This window comes from Ips typographus, linkage group LG1 (genome assembly GCF_016097725.1).
Source record: "Ips typographus isolate SLU linkage group LG1, UJ_Ityp_2.0, whole genome shotgun sequence".
NCBI classification, from domain to species: Eukaryota; Metazoa; Arthropoda; class Insecta; order Coleoptera; family Curculionidae; genus Ips; species Ips typographus.
Genome location: NC_138422.1, coordinates 7,726,855 through 7,745,330, shown reverse-complemented (window position 1 = coordinate 7,745,330; position 18,476 = coordinate 7,726,855). Strand labels below are relative to the sequence as shown.

The 18,476-nt window shown below is 30.9% G+C and overlaps 1 protein-coding gene across 2 annotated transcripts in view; it reads right to left on the bottom strand.

Moving 5' to 3' along the window:
• Positions 1–18,476, bottom strand: part of Gyc32E (Guanylyl cyclase at 32E) — an 89,241-nt gene that overhangs the window by 19,853 nt on the left and 50,912 nt on the right. For both annotated transcript variants that reach the window (XM_081993106.1, XM_081993151.1), the window contains 2 exons: positions 11,248–11,553; positions 9,023–9,240 (listed from right to left, as the gene is read on the bottom strand). In XM_081993106.1, the coding sequence (XP_081849232.1) occupies positions 9,023–9,240; positions 11,248–11,553 (524 nt within the window). The remainder of the gene's footprint in view (positions 1–9,022; positions 9,241–11,247; positions 11,554–18,476) is intronic.

Genomic DNA, 18,476 nt, shown 5'->3' with positions numbered 1-18,476 from the left:
CAAAGTTCCAAATGGTTCTAAGTTTATACTCTTACGCCCATTGGCCTGGACACATCAACAATATCATTGATGTTTGTTTTTTTTTTAATTAATTACTAAATTATTTTTCTAGTAAATACGATATATTACCTACTTACTAGTACTTTTATGTAACATGGGCAATAAGTTTTTTAGCAGGATGGCCAATTTTTCATTTTAAAGGCGCATGTACGGTTGATTTGATCTAAAGAAATAAATGAAAGTTGTAAAGCTTATATTTGATTAAAATTAATGCAGTACAGTAGTTCACTAGTACTCACTGAACCAATGTAAGAATATTAAATTTAATAAAAAAAAGTCATTTGCCAAAAATTGACCAGAAATTTAACTAATCTCAAGATAATTTAATGTCAAGTCATTTTGTCTTAAAAAATGGTTCTAATAATGTCACACAACCAACCTCTGTTCACTTCTAAGTCCCATATCTCTATTTTCTTCGATATTCCAAAAACAAAAAGTTTTATCAATAATTGCAAAGCCGGATTGGAAATCAACACTAAATTATCTAAAGAGAGAGAGTTTCCACACATTGTATATGCTTAACCACTAGTTTCACATTAAATTAACCTTTCCACAGCAAAAGGAAATTGAATTCGAATTTCGTAAACTAGAGGAAAATGGACTGTTTAAATTTTAATGCTATTACTTACTATGTAGGTAGTGCCGTGTTGTCTTAATGGTGTACTAAAGCTATGAGGATGTAAAATATGATAATTGTGGCAAACGATGTTGTCTTAAGTGTATTTTTCTAGCAGAGTCTAATCAAATAATTTTTCTATAATCCTATGTACAAAAAGGAAAGAAAACATTTTCAATTTTCTTACTAAAATTGGGCAGTTTTTATACAGATTGAATCCACCAGCTTTCGTTTTCCTTCTGAGATGTCCAATTAATGTTGAGTTTTACAAACAAGGTAATACATCGGCTAAATCCTCCATCCGACATATACATGGGATTTTACAACCCGGAAAGCTTACATTCCTTTGACAACTTAATCCTAAAAGCTCGTTGATAGTTGTTTTAAACGTAGTAAACACATTTTCTTTGAATGATTGCAATTTTACTGAAAACTTAATGGAGGTTTCAATTTATTTATTTTGTAACTGATACCATTTTAAGTGAGCTTCCGCTGTTTATATTTGCTCAAAGATCTTTTGATCGAAACAGAGTTACTGTGTTCATTAGCATGTTATGTTTTACGAATATTTAGAACTGTTAACAAATAGTGAGCAAAGTATTATCAAGTTGCATTTATGTTATTTTATAACATCATTAAAACTGTAGTTCAAAAAGGTGTATATCTCAAAAATATCGAATACAATTTGAAAATACTTGCAAAAGAAAACTACATCGCCTAATAACAAAAAATCAAAGACAATCCATAGCGTTAATCAAAATGAAGAGAACTAAATACTACATCAGCAAAACCGCTATTCAAGTTAAACTTAAATAACTTCGTTATTAACAAAAAATGCAATTTTTATTGATTAATCTATGATATTTTTCCATATCAAGGGGCAAGGTCAAATCAAGTAACAATCTATTTATTTATGTGCCTGAACAAAATTTTTTTCACTGCAGAATTTTTGTTAGTAATTAAAGCAAGTAATTATTTCAAAGATTGAAACGAGTTTGCTATACCTTAACTAATCTAAATTCGGTGCCTACTTGCCCCAACTTACCCTACATTTTAATAATGTATATGCAAGGGTTAAGCTGTGTTGTTACCTATACAGAATATTCGATCCGATGTGTCACGTATATACTAAATTTCTTCCATTTTCAAGAGAAACCAAAAACTCTGAAATTTAACTGTGTTCTCTATCTAATCTTTTATTGTTATCTACTAAATACCGAACCGATTTACTGAACGCTTTGCTAACGATGTTTCGTCAGGAAATGAAAATGACTATCCTCGGTTTAGCATTTACTGGAAAACTAGGAAACATTAGTGTCCATTAGTGTGGAAAATTCCAGTTTCCAACTTTGTTTCGTATTAGTTTTGTAAGTTATTTGTACACACACTACAATCAGCTTACAACTTTACTTTCAAATAAAGACATAATGTTTTGGTTTGGAAATGGGCGAACGAAATGTTACTACAAATTGTTCATACTTAATAATTAATTGGAGAAAAAGTCACAGTTTTTCGAAACTTAACTTCAATTTTAAGAAATGTTTTTTAACAAACAAATTTTGAACATCAATTACATCTTTTATTCTTTTTACAATGGTACTTTTACAATCTGGCTATTATTTATTATACCAAATGTGTTTCTCTAGAAATTTGGAAAAAATGGGTTAAAGGCTTAAAATTCTTAAAAGGTTAATTTCTCTCTCTTTCTAATCTGAAATTAGTTTTTAATGTAAAATTTTCAGTAAAAAACTTATTTTAGATATTCTAGCAAATTTAAGCTAACATGATTGACATTTGTAAAATTGGTAGAATTCTTTTATGTCAAATTTCAAGATAAAATGATGGTTAGCAAAAAAGAAGAAACGTCGAATTTTAAATGTGACATTGTCATGTTTTAGTTTTAGTGGGAAAAGAAAGGAAAGTTGCAATGACAATGTGCCAATTATCTAAATTATATTACATCAACAATAAAAATTATGTTTTTTTTGTGATTTTTGAAAAATTACAAGAGGATAGAGCATTGTTATGATATTATATCGCTGAAAATCAGTCAAAATACAGCTGTTTTCAAAAATCAAAATAGTAAAATTTAAAAAAAAAATTAAAGCTAATGGTGGTAACCAACAAGTCAACAAAAAAATACAAATTATTTCTGGAAGTAATTCGAACTTTTTAAATATTAATGCGCATATTTTAAAACTCCCAACTGCGCAACTCTGCTGTTTTAACCAACTCTTTCTTCTTTCCAGATCACCATACTTACACACAAATTTGTAGCACCCTGTATACAGTGTGTCCAGAAATCAACCACCCATATAAAATCAAGTGAAAGAAGTAAATTTTTTGACCGATTTTAATATATTTTTGGTTTTTTAGTCAGCTTATTGAAAATTAGCATGCAAATTAAAAACTTTTTTTTTCCAAGCGTTATAGTGGCAAGTTTATGTAGACTTTTTGGGTCAAATTTTTAGAAAAACCTATTAAACAGAATTCATGATTACAATCACATTAATGCCTTAACTAAAATTGTACTCAATTTCATCTTTCTGCGATACAGGATGACCAAGAATAGCAACATCCAAAAAGAATTGAATCTGTGTTAAATTATGTTTTGACTGTTTGTTTGCTTTTCAGCATATATCACAAAATAAGGCATGAAATGTGAATTATTTTGTTTATGAAAGTATTCATCACAAACCAACTCGAGTCGATATAGAGAAAATGAGTGCTTTATCACGCATAACGTTTTACTTAAATCTGTTGAATGAACGACACAAATTACATTACTTAGATACATCCTGTATAATATATTTAAAAGCCATATTTGTTTTAAATGACCTCGATAAATATTTTTCCAAAGGCAGCTATTGAGACACGACCTTTCTTTTATGGTGTGACCCAGAAGTCCACAAATTTAATATGTGCAACGTATCCTCTCCAGTTTACTGCTGCATGTCCTTGCAAATCTATACCTACCTACTCAAGTTTTGAAACGAGATTAAATTTAAACTTGCTCATGAAAATTAAATAAAAAAATATAAAATTATTATTGATAAATAAAGACAATAAATAAATTACTGCAAACCAGACAGATTGTATAATTTTATTATAAAACTGAAAATAGTGACATATGACAATTTTGGAAGTGAAAAGTGACGGTTAAAAGCTGCTTTAATTGTCAACATTGTCAGTGGCATCTGTCAATTATTTTTACATTTTATACACTGTTTACGCGTAAAAATATGTTTTAACTAGAAAAATGTAAAAAACCTTCTAAATAGCGTAAATGCCTATCCCTGAATACAAATATGGTTATTCAATGGTTACCACTCTGATGCAATAAAATATACAACTGTTTTCATTAATGATTTCCTTAACGAATGAAGCATAACCTAGCATCAAGAGCGACCAAAATTGGCTATATTTAATTTACACATAATAAAATCACAACTCTATGGTAATAAAAATAGTATTATACGCAATATTTTTCCCATCAACTCAATCACGCGCAGAAAATGTGTTTACACCGTTAAACTAATAACAAACTCCTTCCAGGCTGAGAGTCCTTCAGGAATAAATTCCCATCCTATATTTATTCTCAAGTCGCATACGGGGATTTATACGCCAAGATAGGATTTAGCTGAGAACAAAGCGCTATTGCGCTTTTCGTAAAGAATGTTGTTGATAACTTAAAAAGAACAGAGCTTTCGGTTTTGCTGCTACACAGTTCAGTATTTTATGTAAACACAAGAGTATCGTATGAAAATAAGTTATGGAAAGTGAGTATAGTTTTTACATCTTTCGAATACTATAAAATACCTTGAAATTTTACGTTTTTAAAATGAATGACCGAAGCAATATACAGGGTGAAGAAGAAATTAAGCTATTTTGATGAATAACTGCTCGAGTGCCAGAAGAATGTTGTTTCGTTAGGAACTTCAGATGGCCAAACTGTCATTTGGAAGATAAAGAATGAATAAGGTCAGTAGGTTTTTCCTTTTCTTTTTTAAGATGTTCAATACTATCAGATGTATCATATATGTTCATCATTTTTGTACAACAAAACTTACTGACTTGTATTACTTTGTATACGGTTTGAAATTGATTATACAAAGTTAAGAATAGTAGAGTTTAAAACGTTATACAAAGAACTCAACATTTTGATGTAAAATCGTGAAAAGTTTGATAAATTTCAAATTCAAAAATTTCAAGTATGTTTGAAATTTAAGAGAATTCATAGAAATAACAATTAAAATTAATCATTATAATTCTCTATAGTTTCCCACTTTTTTGAATATCTTTCTGAAAACTAATTCAGGAATGCCAAAAAATATGGAGTAATAACAAGAGTGACAAATGACGTTGAGTATAAGTGTAAGGTCACCGCTATGATAAGTATCAAGTAATTAAAAATAAATTAATAACAGAAAACAAAATCAAGTTAATTCACCATTAACAAAAGTTACAACTAAATTTTGTGTTTTAGGATTGGGAGAGAGCTGAGAAGGAAATTATCCCTCTTTAGATAGAAAGCTGATCAGGAGACATGGGATAGAAAAGCGAATTGGTTATTGAGACAAATGAGCTCGACATTAGCAGAGGCCTTATTGATATGGAGTAGGTACTTCCAAAATGTCCAATAAATTGTTCTTTTCAAAGAAATGAAGAGCTTTGAATATCCTTCACTGTGACTTCAACGTGTTCTTCTATGGAGCTATACCGTTTCCGTTTCCAGGAAGTGCTCCAACACACGAAAATCTCTACTTTCCCTACTCAGAACTTCCATTTATCCCTCCTACTGACATAAAGTTCGAGGGTCGACTTTATACTTCATTGAACATGTGGGATCTACCTACAAAGTATGCTATGTGCCTAGAAAAACAGATATATGCTCCGTTTGAAGTTAAAAACCAAATTGTTTGCACGATTATCATTATGATCGAGCTGTTATAGCCTTAATATCATATTATTGCCAAATTTCCATAATTTAAAAAGAAGTTCAATATTTGTTATCAAAAAGAATTTCGTCGAAACTTAACCAATAACTTTACCGTTAAACTTAAACTCCATATCAATGTTGAAAGCTTTCAAGGCGTAGTGAATAAATCGGTTTATGGCCAGAAACAGAAATGCCCAAAAAACATATCATCATATATGCCTATGCATACCAATTCCAAATATCTGTACGTTGCTGTGTTTGATCGCATAATATAAAACGGATTTATAGTCAGGGTTGTATTATTATACGCCAACGCTTTGCATTACCATGCAAAGCTATTTGTTTTTCTGCTTGTAGAATTATTAGATATGCTTGCCACATGAAGCGAGGATCAAGTTTTGACGGTGACAGAATATTGTTGACTATCGTTGTTTAGTACACTGCCTTTCCACGAGGAAGATTAATTAATTCTATGGCAAGTAATGCAAGTTAATACCACGTAGCTGAGGCTAGTTAATTTTGAACATTTGTCCCATTATAAACATAAAAGTCAAATATTTTTGTTTTAGCTAAAAGATGTGTGTTGCTAATTTGAGTAGAAAAAACAAATATCAAGCGGCAGACGACGGAAGTGGTCATATTGGTCAACCACTTTCAGGTCAGGTACTTTCTGAGCCAACTCACCAATAGAACTTAAGTTTACACGAAAGTCATACTCATGAAACATTATATGGAAGTACAACCAAAAAAACCATGATGTTTTTGACCTCCCTATGACAGTGCCAACCGGAACCAACCAACCAACCACTTTTGTCTCCTACTTTTGTCCCTTTTGCTCCTTCCTGCTATATTTACATTTTTTTTATTCATTGGTTTCTAAATAGGATTATTTACTGAAAATTTTCTTTCATTTATGTAACAAGTAAGATTGATGATTATGATAAAACTGTACGCAAATTAAAACCTAGAATATATAAAATATGCAACGTGGTGAATACTTTAACTTAATTTTATAGCTGACAAGATAAGTAATGGCTTTCTCGTAAAACAAACATTATCATAACTTTATGAGTTTTTTTATAATAAGAAAAATTGTTTTTCTAGTTAAAAATAATATTTCATGTAAGATTTTAAGAAGAATATGAAAATGTTCATACGAAGCATATGTTATTCAGACAAGGATCCCGTTATCTTGAAATCCGTTATAAAAGTGCATGAATAATACATCAGCTTTTTAGTATTGATGCAATTGGGTCAATTCTCTGGAAGGCTATTTGTTTTTACATCAGCATACTAAAGTACCTTTGAAGCAAAATGCTCGTAAAATTTTAAAATATTCAAGCAGAAAAAAAACTTAATACAAAGCAAAAAATCTGTCCCAATGTATGGAAAAGCATTCAGCAAGATACTTTAGTCTCCCCGACAGCTCAGGTTTAGTGTGGTTTTGACTGTGATATGTAGTACATGATTTTTTACTTTCAAATCTCAACTTGATTGAAAGTTTTCTTATTACTTCACTTAACTCAAGTAGTATCGGAGAAATGGGCATTAAACTAAAAAAAATTAATCGTTTTTAGTATGATTAGCATCTTCTCGGACATAACAAAACTACTTTTGATTTCTCTTGTAAACAAGAAGGTTGAAAAGTTATTTTCGGTTTATTAACATCAGGAAATACCTTGTTTACTCGTATAAGAACAAATACTATAAATGCCGTAATGTGGTTAATGTACGAGAAATATTTACATACTCGTATGTATAAAGTATATGAATAATAAGACACATACATTTAGTAACTAGATTCTGACCTTTACTTGTTTCGTTTTGCTCTACTCAGGTAATAAAAATTCTATCTTATTATGTTTCAATATATGCACTAATTAACAAACCTATTATAAAACAAAATACATTTATCATGACATACAGATATTTACCGAAAATCCGTATTATCAGCAGTTAACGTTAAACGAAGCTTTAATAACTAGCAAGTTTCCTCTTTCAAAAACTGTAAAATTTGAATTACAACCAAAACTTTTTGTAGGTCATTTTATTTGTCCATCCAGTTTTACGTTTATAAAGAAGAAATTATATTTCTTTGCTATGATGGACATAACCGCTAAAGTAACACTTACCAAAATAAATGTATTATACTAGAAGAATAATTTAAAACATTACAACATTATTATAAACATTATTTTGTAAAACCTCAGTTCTACAAAAGACCTCGTACAGACAGAAGTGGATGGAGTATGGCGTATAGTAACGGAGATGTCTAGCACCAGTTCAACAGGAAAAATATCACTTCTTGAAAGGGCACTGGAGAAGTCTATTTAAGCCAACCTGATTGATGATCTGATTTGGTCCACAGCTTAAGAGGAAATCCAGCCTCTTGGCAACAGTAAAGAAAACTGAGGTTAGTTAACATTAAGTCCATAGTATTCTTCTTCTACTTGTTTTAGGACAACGTCTCGTTCTATTCAAAACTGTATAGTTTATAAGTTGTGACTCCGATGTCCAGCTTTCAAACCATCGTTTGGAGGATCTTTCTGGAGGTCTACGGTTGATTTTTGCCTCTTTTGCAATTTTGGTTGGTCCATTATTAGCTATTCTGTTAACGTTTTCTTATTCTGAGCCTTCTCATCTTTATTACAATAATTAGTGATTAATTCAGTGTACTGTTGTAGCATGCATTAACAACTTATTCAAGAAGTTAGTTAGTTTACCACCGCCGAATGAATTAATCTGAAAAATAATTTCTATGGAAATCCTGAAATCAGGCCCTGCTATTAGGAAATTTGTTTTTCCCGCAAAGATTATTCTAAAAATAAATTTCTTGGAAGATGACGTAGCTACAACGTAATGTTCATTGATACAACACAACAAAAGCTAACTATTTCTTTTTGATGCTTTGATGTATGAAAAGAACAAACTTTTCTGGTAAACATGCAGTGTATATTGAAAGGTGTTCTTTATGATGAATTTATTTTTGGTGCAATGATAATCATGTCTTTGTGACAATATCTAATATAAAATAAGAAAATGTCTTCACAAAAAAAAACCATTATGTATTCAAACCATACAAACTCGTCACACATACATGATATTTTTAGAAAGATTCCCCCATATACTTTCTACTCTTGTCCATGTCAAAGCCTATATTTATTTCAAGCCAGAGACATTGCGAATTTTTTTATACTTAAAGCCTTTCGTGGGATGATGTTTAATATAAAAATATTACGTATTTCACAAGTCTTCTTAGAATGCGCTAAAGCTATAGTTGTCTTGGGAGCGTCATTATTCAAATTAAAGTAAAAAATAGTTCAAATCATCATATTTATGCTAAGCTAAATTGAAATAAATTTTCTTTTTAAACTTGCACAAACACACAACTGTTACTTTACACTTACGTAAGAGATCATAGGCAAATTCCATGCACTGGCGACTAAACCTTCTGGAAAACAGGTATCGTCAGGACCTATAAAAGCGATGGCTCCAATGTCTCGCATTTCGGTCATCATTCTAATAGCCTGCGTGGGGGACGATTTGCTCCTGGGAAAACCAGACGTCGAAGACGCCTTTCCTATGTTAGCTGCCACGTAGGTTAGTCGTTTACCAGGCAATAAACCTGGGAAAACGATTCAAATGTTATTTAGAGTTGTTTGAAGCCTAATAAGGGTTGACACAATTTTACCAAACAAAAAACAATTTGCTAACTTTTCTTAAAGCCAGGAAAAAAACTAAAGTTCTTATGTTTTCCAGAGAGTTCTTTTATACCTGAAAAATTTTGGTTAGTCTGGAAAAAAAAAATTTTCATGTGGGCTTACGCTATTAATAGAAAAACGAACGTTTATGAAAAGGAATATCAATACAGTGTGTTCTATTTCTCTCTGAAGGATACATTTAAATAATGATCTTAAAAAACCTAATTAATTCAAGTATCGTGGGTTTTTCTCAAAGTTTTGCCGCCCAACTTGGTTTTTTTACAAAGACATTTGAAGTCTAGTAATGGAAGCTTCCAAATTTTAATATTAATGTTGAATCTGTTGAATCTGAACTACTACTAATCATTGTTTCAACTACATTTATTTAGTTATTTGAATTAAATTGACTATAGTATATTATAGTTGTATTTATAGTATTTTTTCTGAATCGCCTATTCATCAGTTACGTTTAGTCGCTTTTCAAAAAGTCAGCTTTTTTTTCGTTCTATAATTGTGACAAAAAGGTTAATTTTTATTGCTTTTTATGAAAACTTACAGTTCCAGTGATAAAAAATAGTCGTTTTTTATTATTTACACTTTTAATGAAATCTGATAGTTTTAGTTACAGTTAAAATCGCTATTTGTCTTTTAGACAAAATATCAATTTTTATTTATTGCTATTTTCTTGCATTGTGATTTTAACAACTTTTGACAATTTCAGCGTTAAAATCACATTTTTAACAGACGAGTGACAGATTTTTTTTATTGTCAAACCAGGCGATTTTTGACAACAGTTGAAAATAGGCTAAAATCACAGCAAATACTCCAGTAAGTAAATTTTCATAAAATATTACTATTTTTCTGACAGTTATAGCAAAAAAAAAAAAGATTTTTTATACTGAATTTCTATTGACTATTTTTTCTTTAGGAAGCGTTTTTCAGGAAAATGCCTGCCTGTCAACTTATTTTTTAATGGGCTATCGAATGGCGAATTATTGACACTTAAAACTGGACCACCCTGTATATTTGAAATCAGAAAATAAAGATCTTTCGATTGAGCAAATAAAATAAAGAGTGTTTCATTTTAAAGTAACCAAAACATGTGTCAAAAATTTGACAAGTGATTGACATAAATTAGACGTCTACAGGCAGAACGAAAATCCAACTAATAATCAGAGGAATATGTCCAGTTATTGGCCATTACATTCAACCAATAAAAGCCAACAATTTTCGATTTTCAGTTGGAAACCAGTTTGAAATTGCCTTTACGAACAGACCTAGTATCTGGCGATTCAGGAAAAATACTGTAACTTTGCTACTTTAAACTATATGTTGTTAGTTCAAAATTAACGGAGTTAGCTATTAAGGTAAATATAAACAATAACCTTTAACAGCGTATTTACAAAGAAAGAGAAGCAAATTTTGGTTTGTTACGCAAATTTGAATCACCTTGCCAGATAACGAACTACGTCAGTTCAAACTAAATGTCTGCAAATTTCACATTTAACGATTTTTTTGGGAACCACTACTCAATCAATCATCACCATGCAGATATTATTGTAAATACCATTGATTTGTTTCAAATTATTTGTTTTTTGAATTGTTGAACTGAAACGCAACAAATTTAAATAATTGGAAATAAATTGGAATTACCTAACTTAAAAATCATGATTTATAAAGAAAGTTATTTCCTCAATATCACAGGATTAGAGTTTTATACATCTTCTTACAGGTATAAAAAAAGTCTTTGTAACATTTTAGGGGCCATAAAACTCCTTAATTTTTCATTAAGACATAATAATATTAAAAGTTCAATTTGGTAGGTGGATTAAAACCTTCAATATCGATATAGTCTTAAACCATCAATTGATGAAGAAAACTTTACAGGTAAAAAATTTAGCTTTTAAATTATTTAAAAAAATAAAACTTACTCTTCTCACTATTGACAGCTTCAACAGCCAATGGCAGAGCTCCTAAAAGCACTTGAGCCTGTCCATATGCACCCAAAAATCCTATAGTTACCACCTCGTTCGTGTCAGACGTTTCGTTATCTAAATAAACATCTTCAAGCTTGTTGTAGTACAGATTAGAGGGACTGGTGTTTTCGGCAGCCAACTGTTCACAAGTGCTGTTCACTTTTTCGTAGTTTAGAGAATTTGTTCTTATGTGATTCACTAGGCAGACCAATGGTAAGAGCAGGTTAATGAATGAGATCGTCATAAACATGATGACGTTATCTGAAATGAAAAGTTTATTTATAAGACAGCTTTCTAAAAAGAAATTAAACGTGTTTCAAATCGAATGTGTCTAGACTTTTATTATATCTATTTAAATTTTTGTTTTCAATTAAATTCACCATCAGAAGTCAAAAAATATAGTTTTGCATTTTACGTGAAAAGTACTTGATTATAAAGTGTCTCAAATACAAGGGGGGTTTCAAACTGTCATATTTTCAAAACCACCCTGTACCCCGTGGAAGGAACGACTGCTCCTCCATTTTTGCTAGTTTCGAAGATCAACTTTGAGATACCCTGTACAATGTTAGAAAATTCACACCCTTGATTAATTTATAGAGTTAAGTGAGTCGCATTAACTATTTATATAAAAAAACTATTATCACAACTAAAGCAATCCTTTCTTATCCGGTTTAACCTTCACATTTCAACTATAAGCAAAACGTAGTTGAATTAGTAAATCTACCTAAAGGCTTTCATACCCGCGTTTCACGCCCATGCCCATTTACAAAGTAAATAACCTAGCAAACAGCTTCCGCACGTTTGTCTCATCAGCAAATGACAAAACAGGACAAACCATTAAGCGAAATACGAAATAAACTATTCCGTCTCAGATAAGCGAAATATGACATAAAGTAATTAAATTTTAAGATGATTGATGATAAATTTTAAGGCGCCACAGGTGGCGAACATGGAAGGAAATTGATTTTCCTTGTTGAATTAAAAGCTTCATTCATAAGTTTACACTTTCTAACGGCCATTCATGAGTTTGTGAACGTTGGTTAAAGGTTTGAACGTGACAATGCTTGTTCCGAACTAAGACGTGGTTGGAGAGCCACGTACGACGTGAATATCATTCAGCCAAATGTTGCCAACACGAATTTAGTTAAATTTATGTAGAGTGGGTACGTGATTGTGTAACAAGTAGCAAGCAACAAATGTTACAGCCAGTGTGTATGCTGTTAAATTGAAACACAGAAAAAGTCCACACCACATGAAAGTTTAATACGTCTGTTTGGCGTGGATTAAAGATATTCTATTACACGACAATGTATTAAAGGCCTGCAAAGTCAGTACCTATTTTTATCAATTTTTTTTCCTCCTATTCTCACTCCGCTTGTCTTGGCTGTAGTCGGAATCACAATAACACCCTTCGATTTTATAGTATTTTATTTCGAATTATTATTAACATCAAAAACAAACTTATTTTGGTCAGCAGTGTTCGAACCCACTTGATTTGGACCTTCTGAAAGAGGCCAACAACTTGCGTTTTTCAGCATTTGCCATTTTGCTGCACAATGAATCAATTTAACTTTCCGCTACCGTACTCGACTTCCAACTTCCGTCATTTTCCATCCACATATCGCAAGAAGAATCTCTCATCAGCAGTTTTAGGTCACAAATTTATGTGTTTTAAACATTTTTACAGCATTGACTGAAAAGGCTTTTTCAATATTAGTGAATGTTCTTGAAATGTTTGTTTTTGTATTCGGAATGAGCACATGGAAGTAACTGCCTTTGACTTGGAGTTGGCTGATATCCAAAAAGGTTAATTCGTTTCATCGACAAGCACCTGCGACTCCCATGATCGTTGCAACCTGTATAAGGTTAAAAATAAAACATTTTATATGTAAATTGAAATATTAACATAGTGAACTTTCTACCTTAACGTAAATATTCCAGATCCGGTGCTTTTCTCAAAAATTCTTCAATTTTCTCTAAAATATAACCTAAACACTACTCCCACTATTAGTAATCAGCTGATTGGAAGATGCTTTCAACCGTTAGACAGCCATAGCCAATAAAACTACTGAAAGTCGTCTACGTCATACAAGCGGCAAAACCGTCGATTTTAATTTATTTACGCATTTTTCAAACTCCTGTAAAGTACCAAGAGATTTTTTGTTGTAAATGTACTACAAATTCGTACATTTTAGATTAAGCTTCCCGATTTATATCTATTGCTCAACTCAGTTTTATGTTATGTGGAATGAGACCATTTCATTACTCGTAAAATTAGTTGTACATTTACTGGTAACCATACAAATTATAATCGGTAAATCCAAATTTCCACGTATGTTAATACATTACTCCGAATCAAGTTCCCCTTAATTCCAGTAATTCTACGTGCGTGAAGGGTAACCTGAATTCGATTGTAATGTTGAAAGTAAGGATTATGGTTATCCATATTTGCCCTAAAGGGTTAGGGTTACACAAAAGCCCAGATAACAGAGTGAGGTATTTATTTGGGACAATGAAATTAGCTTAACCGGTTCTTAAAAACCTATTTGTTGGGTTTGAATAAACAGTATTAATTAAGATACGAGGTTTAATTCCAAAACAAAAAATTGTTTTGGATGATAAAGACGTTAAACAAACAGTGACCCTAAACAAATATAAAAGATTGTAAATAAAGACGAAGTTGTAGAAACAGTAAATTACTTTATGACACGTGATTGGCAGAAGTTTTACTGTTATTTCGTCCTTTTCTGGACGAATATTTTTACAGAAAAAGTATAACATTTATTTTGCCCTAAGAGTAGTAAAATCGCAAAACAGATTTATCAAGTTACTCAGTTATGTATCCCATAACTTGTTTTTATTGTTTTTAGAACAGTTTAGGTTTAATAAGGGGTAATAGTGCGTAAACAATTTATAGTCACAATAAAACCGAATTAGTAGCTTTCCGAGTCGGTAAACCTGAATTTGGGTCACTAAACTCATTTTCGTAAAACGCTTAAAAATATTAATAAAAGTAAAATCACGAGTAGAGTTGGGGTTTATACAGAATTTAGCTTTAACACCTGTCAACAATTATTTACAATAATTAATTTGTAATTTGTAATTTTAAGTCTGTATGGACATTGTCGCGTCATACAAGTTGTCCAGTAAGCACATGACCAAAAGGGTACTGTGACATTCTTTAGATCAAAAGATGACGATCTGACGTAATTTTTATTAGGAAAAAGTATCTGCTTCCACTGCTGTTGGTGGAAAACGTTTTAGAAAAAAAAAATTTAGAAATAGTTTGTAAAAACTTTCTATGGACTTTTTTCTAAGTAACTTTAGCCTTATCAATCTCTTTAAGTTTTATCTTCAACACTGTAATGCCAACAGTAGAATTTATCATCATTTTATACACAATAACAACTCATTTCAGTTTCAATTATAAACACTGCATTAAATAATATCAAAACTCAATTTAGTAGTGACATTTTCAATATTTAACTTACTACAAAAAGCGTTTAATAATCGCTTTTCGTTTTAATTAAATTCGGTTTTCGTTGGGATGACTTTTTCCTCTTAGGCTCCGCTGTGACTGACTAAAAGCATAATTATAATTTCAATTTTGTCTCACAATCACTATTTCATCTTAAAATGACAGGCATGTGAGAGCTATTCAAGTTGCGGTTATTATACTAGTCTGACGAAAAGGGGCACCAAGCTCAAGAAATCCGGTTATTGAATTTTCCGAAGCAATAAAACTACTTTTCCACAAGAAAAGGAAGTAAAAAAGTTTTTGTAAATTAATTCAGTTTCCAGGTCAGACATGTTAAGTTGGGTGTAAACATGTCCTAACTATTTGAAACTTGGATTTATCAAATATTTTGATTTACGCATATTATTATGAATTCATTTATTTTTCGTTACAAATAAATTTGTATATTTGTACCGGAGTATTTTTAAAATGTAATTAACTTTGAAATCACCTTTCTATAGTATTTTTAATAACCCAGCGGACTAGCCGCATCTCTCTTTATAGGTCGAGATAAATTATTATTAGAAAATTTGTGGTTTAGTATGAAGAAAATCAAGCAAAAATAAGGTGACGTAACAATGCAGGTAATAGTCATAGTAATAGTATATTGTTCAACGAGCATGTAATAATAGCTATTACTCACGAGGAAAAGTTTGCGACAGTATAAACAATGTTAATTGAGTCAAAATGATTTGATTACCTTTCAAGTAAGTTTTGTACTTCCATGGGATTGAATTTGAGAGTTTTTAGGTTTAGGACAAAACTGTAACTGACGGTCAAATGTCATAACTGTCAAAATTCTACTCACAAAGCTATAAAATACGTTTGGTATTACTAATACTGATTTTACTGGAATTTAAGAGTGTTTTGTGGTTTTACAGCTTTATGGAAAGGATTTTGACGGTGGTCATATTTCAAAATGGACTAAAAGTAAGTCCACCAAATTTTACAAATGCCAAAAATGCACTGATGAAGGTATAAAATGGATTCAACCAAAGTCACACTGATTTTGTTACTTTTCAAGTGTGTTTCGTTGTTTTGTACCTCCATGGGATTGAATTTCACAGTTTCCAGGTTTAGAATAGAACAAAGGACAGAGCTGTAACTGACCGCCAAATCTCATTCGTCAAAATAAGACGTACTAATGTAATAGAAAGGAAAATCAAGGTTTAGGAATAACAGTATGAATTTCTGTCGCCACAAAAAGGTATAGTGAGTAATAGGTATATTATTAAACAGCCGTAGAAAAATGTAATTATTGTCTACGCGTAGATAATGATGTATTCTACACCATGTAGATTACGCTCCCATCACTGAAAATTTACTAACTTTGTGTTTGTTCTCTAATATGACAGATTTTTCTGTAACATTTTCTGGTGATTTAAAAGCACCCGATAACTTTTGTAAACGGTGTCTATTACTAACTGTAATTCAAAATAATTAAATTAACTTTCCATACTGAACAACATTATTTTATTAAAATAAAGTAACTTAGAGTACTCATAAGTACTTTCATTCTTTAAAATTGTATTTATCAAAATGGTTAGGTTACTTTAGTATTTACATTAATTAGTGAATAGTAACCAGTGAAATTCAAATATTGATTAACTAAACCAAAAATTTGACTTGTTGACAAAATCAATAAAAAAAGGTTAAATTTCAAGTTAATTGAATCAAGCTTTGGTCTAGTTTAATTGACGCTGCTATAGAAATAAAGTCATGGAAAACACCACGCAATTATACCAAATTGAAAGGCAACGTTCTGCAGTAGTTCGAAAACCACCTGATACACTAGCCTCAAAGATTGATTAATTAATGGTCTCTCCAAAAGCTGTCGTAGTGCAATATAATTTGCCGAAGCCAGGCTAAATTACTTATACACCTAAAGGATTTGGTAATGATTAGTAACACATTCATACTTGTTACTAAAATTACATTTACTAAAATAAGCAAAATAAGAAATGTATTTATATAAATATAAATCAAAATCTGTATGTATGAAAACCTAGTATTTTATTGATATAAAGATTGTGAAGAAACTGACTGCTAATCGATTTATTTTTATGAATACAGCCATTAAAACTTGTAATTCATTTAATAAGTACATTGCCTGGATATTTAAAAATTTTTTTTATATATTTTATAGAATAATAAAGTTTAACAATTAATCTACATCGAAAAATCTATATAAAAACATTGTCGTAATATGAATCCATAAAATGGAATTCCAGTTTTAACAAAATATTTTATAACAATAACAAAAGCTAACAACAATATATTTCTATTTTGATTTAACCTTTTCTATATTATACGCAACAAACATTTGCAGGTGACATACAATTAACAAAATAACCACTTTTGTAGCGGTTTTAATTAAACTTTGAGTATATTCCATGTTCCATGACCTTTCCTTTTACCTCTACTATACTAAGCTCAAAATTGTAATTTCACTTTTGCCTTGCTCTCTTCATAATAACCATCATGAGTGAACTACTCAAAATAATGTTATTATATTCCCTTGGTGGGGCACTATACAGTTCAACCCTGAAAGCTGAGGCAAAAGCTCAACAAATAATAATATTATTAAATTTTGCAGAGCAATAAAGTTACTCTCCAGCCAGAAAACCAAATAAATTCAGTTTCCCAGACCAGACATGCATGTTAATTACGTAAAGTTTTATGTAAACAAGTTTGTGGTTATTGTGAATTAAAAGTTATCAAATTTAATGTTGAGGCTTGATTTTATTTTTCATTTAAATTTGACGAAAACATGTTGGGGCCATAAAATCTAATTAACTACTACTTTACAAAACGTACTCAATTTAAATACAGGGTGTCCGGATTTCGTGTGTTTTGACAGGAAAACCCCATTTTCCGGCTAGATAGATGTCGATTTTTGAATCGATTCGAAAATACGGTTTTTCAATATCTTGTCAGTTTGAGGCGCTAGAGGGCGTTTTTCACATTTTGGAATACTCACTTTCCATCTGGTGGAAAGTAAAAGCAGGTAATTTTCATCTTTCCACCTGGCTTACACGTAAGAAATAATGTTATTACATGCATAGTTGAAAATAAAATTGTTTGTATCGTAAAGGGGAAGAAATCAAAATTGTTTTTCTTGCCATCATTTTGTTGCTTTGCTGAATCAAAATGGCGGTTTGTGTTTTGTTTCATCAAAAACAAGATACAGGCCACAGCTCCTTTCTCGTATTTCAAACGTCTCAGAGATTCTAGCGTCTCTCGGTGGAGAAGTCATTTTCCTTCAGTCCTGTGACTTATTAGGGGCTTGACGAAGTAGTTTGATATTTCAAAAGATCAAATTTGTCCGGATTTGGTGGCATATCTTTTATAAACAATATGTTTGTGTGTTTTTGTCGATACAACCAACTTCTTTTTCTCTACCGGAATTTTTCAATTGAATATCAGAAAGGCAGCATAGTCATTATTTACAAATAATTGATTTTCTTTTTCTTGTCTAGAGTATTTCTACGATCGACTAAAATCTAGCAATATTGTTGCTTTAGTATTCTACGACTTGTCCAAGGCATTCGACTGCGTGAACCATCAATATTTGTTTTGGAAGCTTGAGATCTTTGTATTTTATTTCGTTTTGTGTTTCTTAATTCGGCATTGAGGTATACAAATAAATAAAAGATAAAAGAGACGT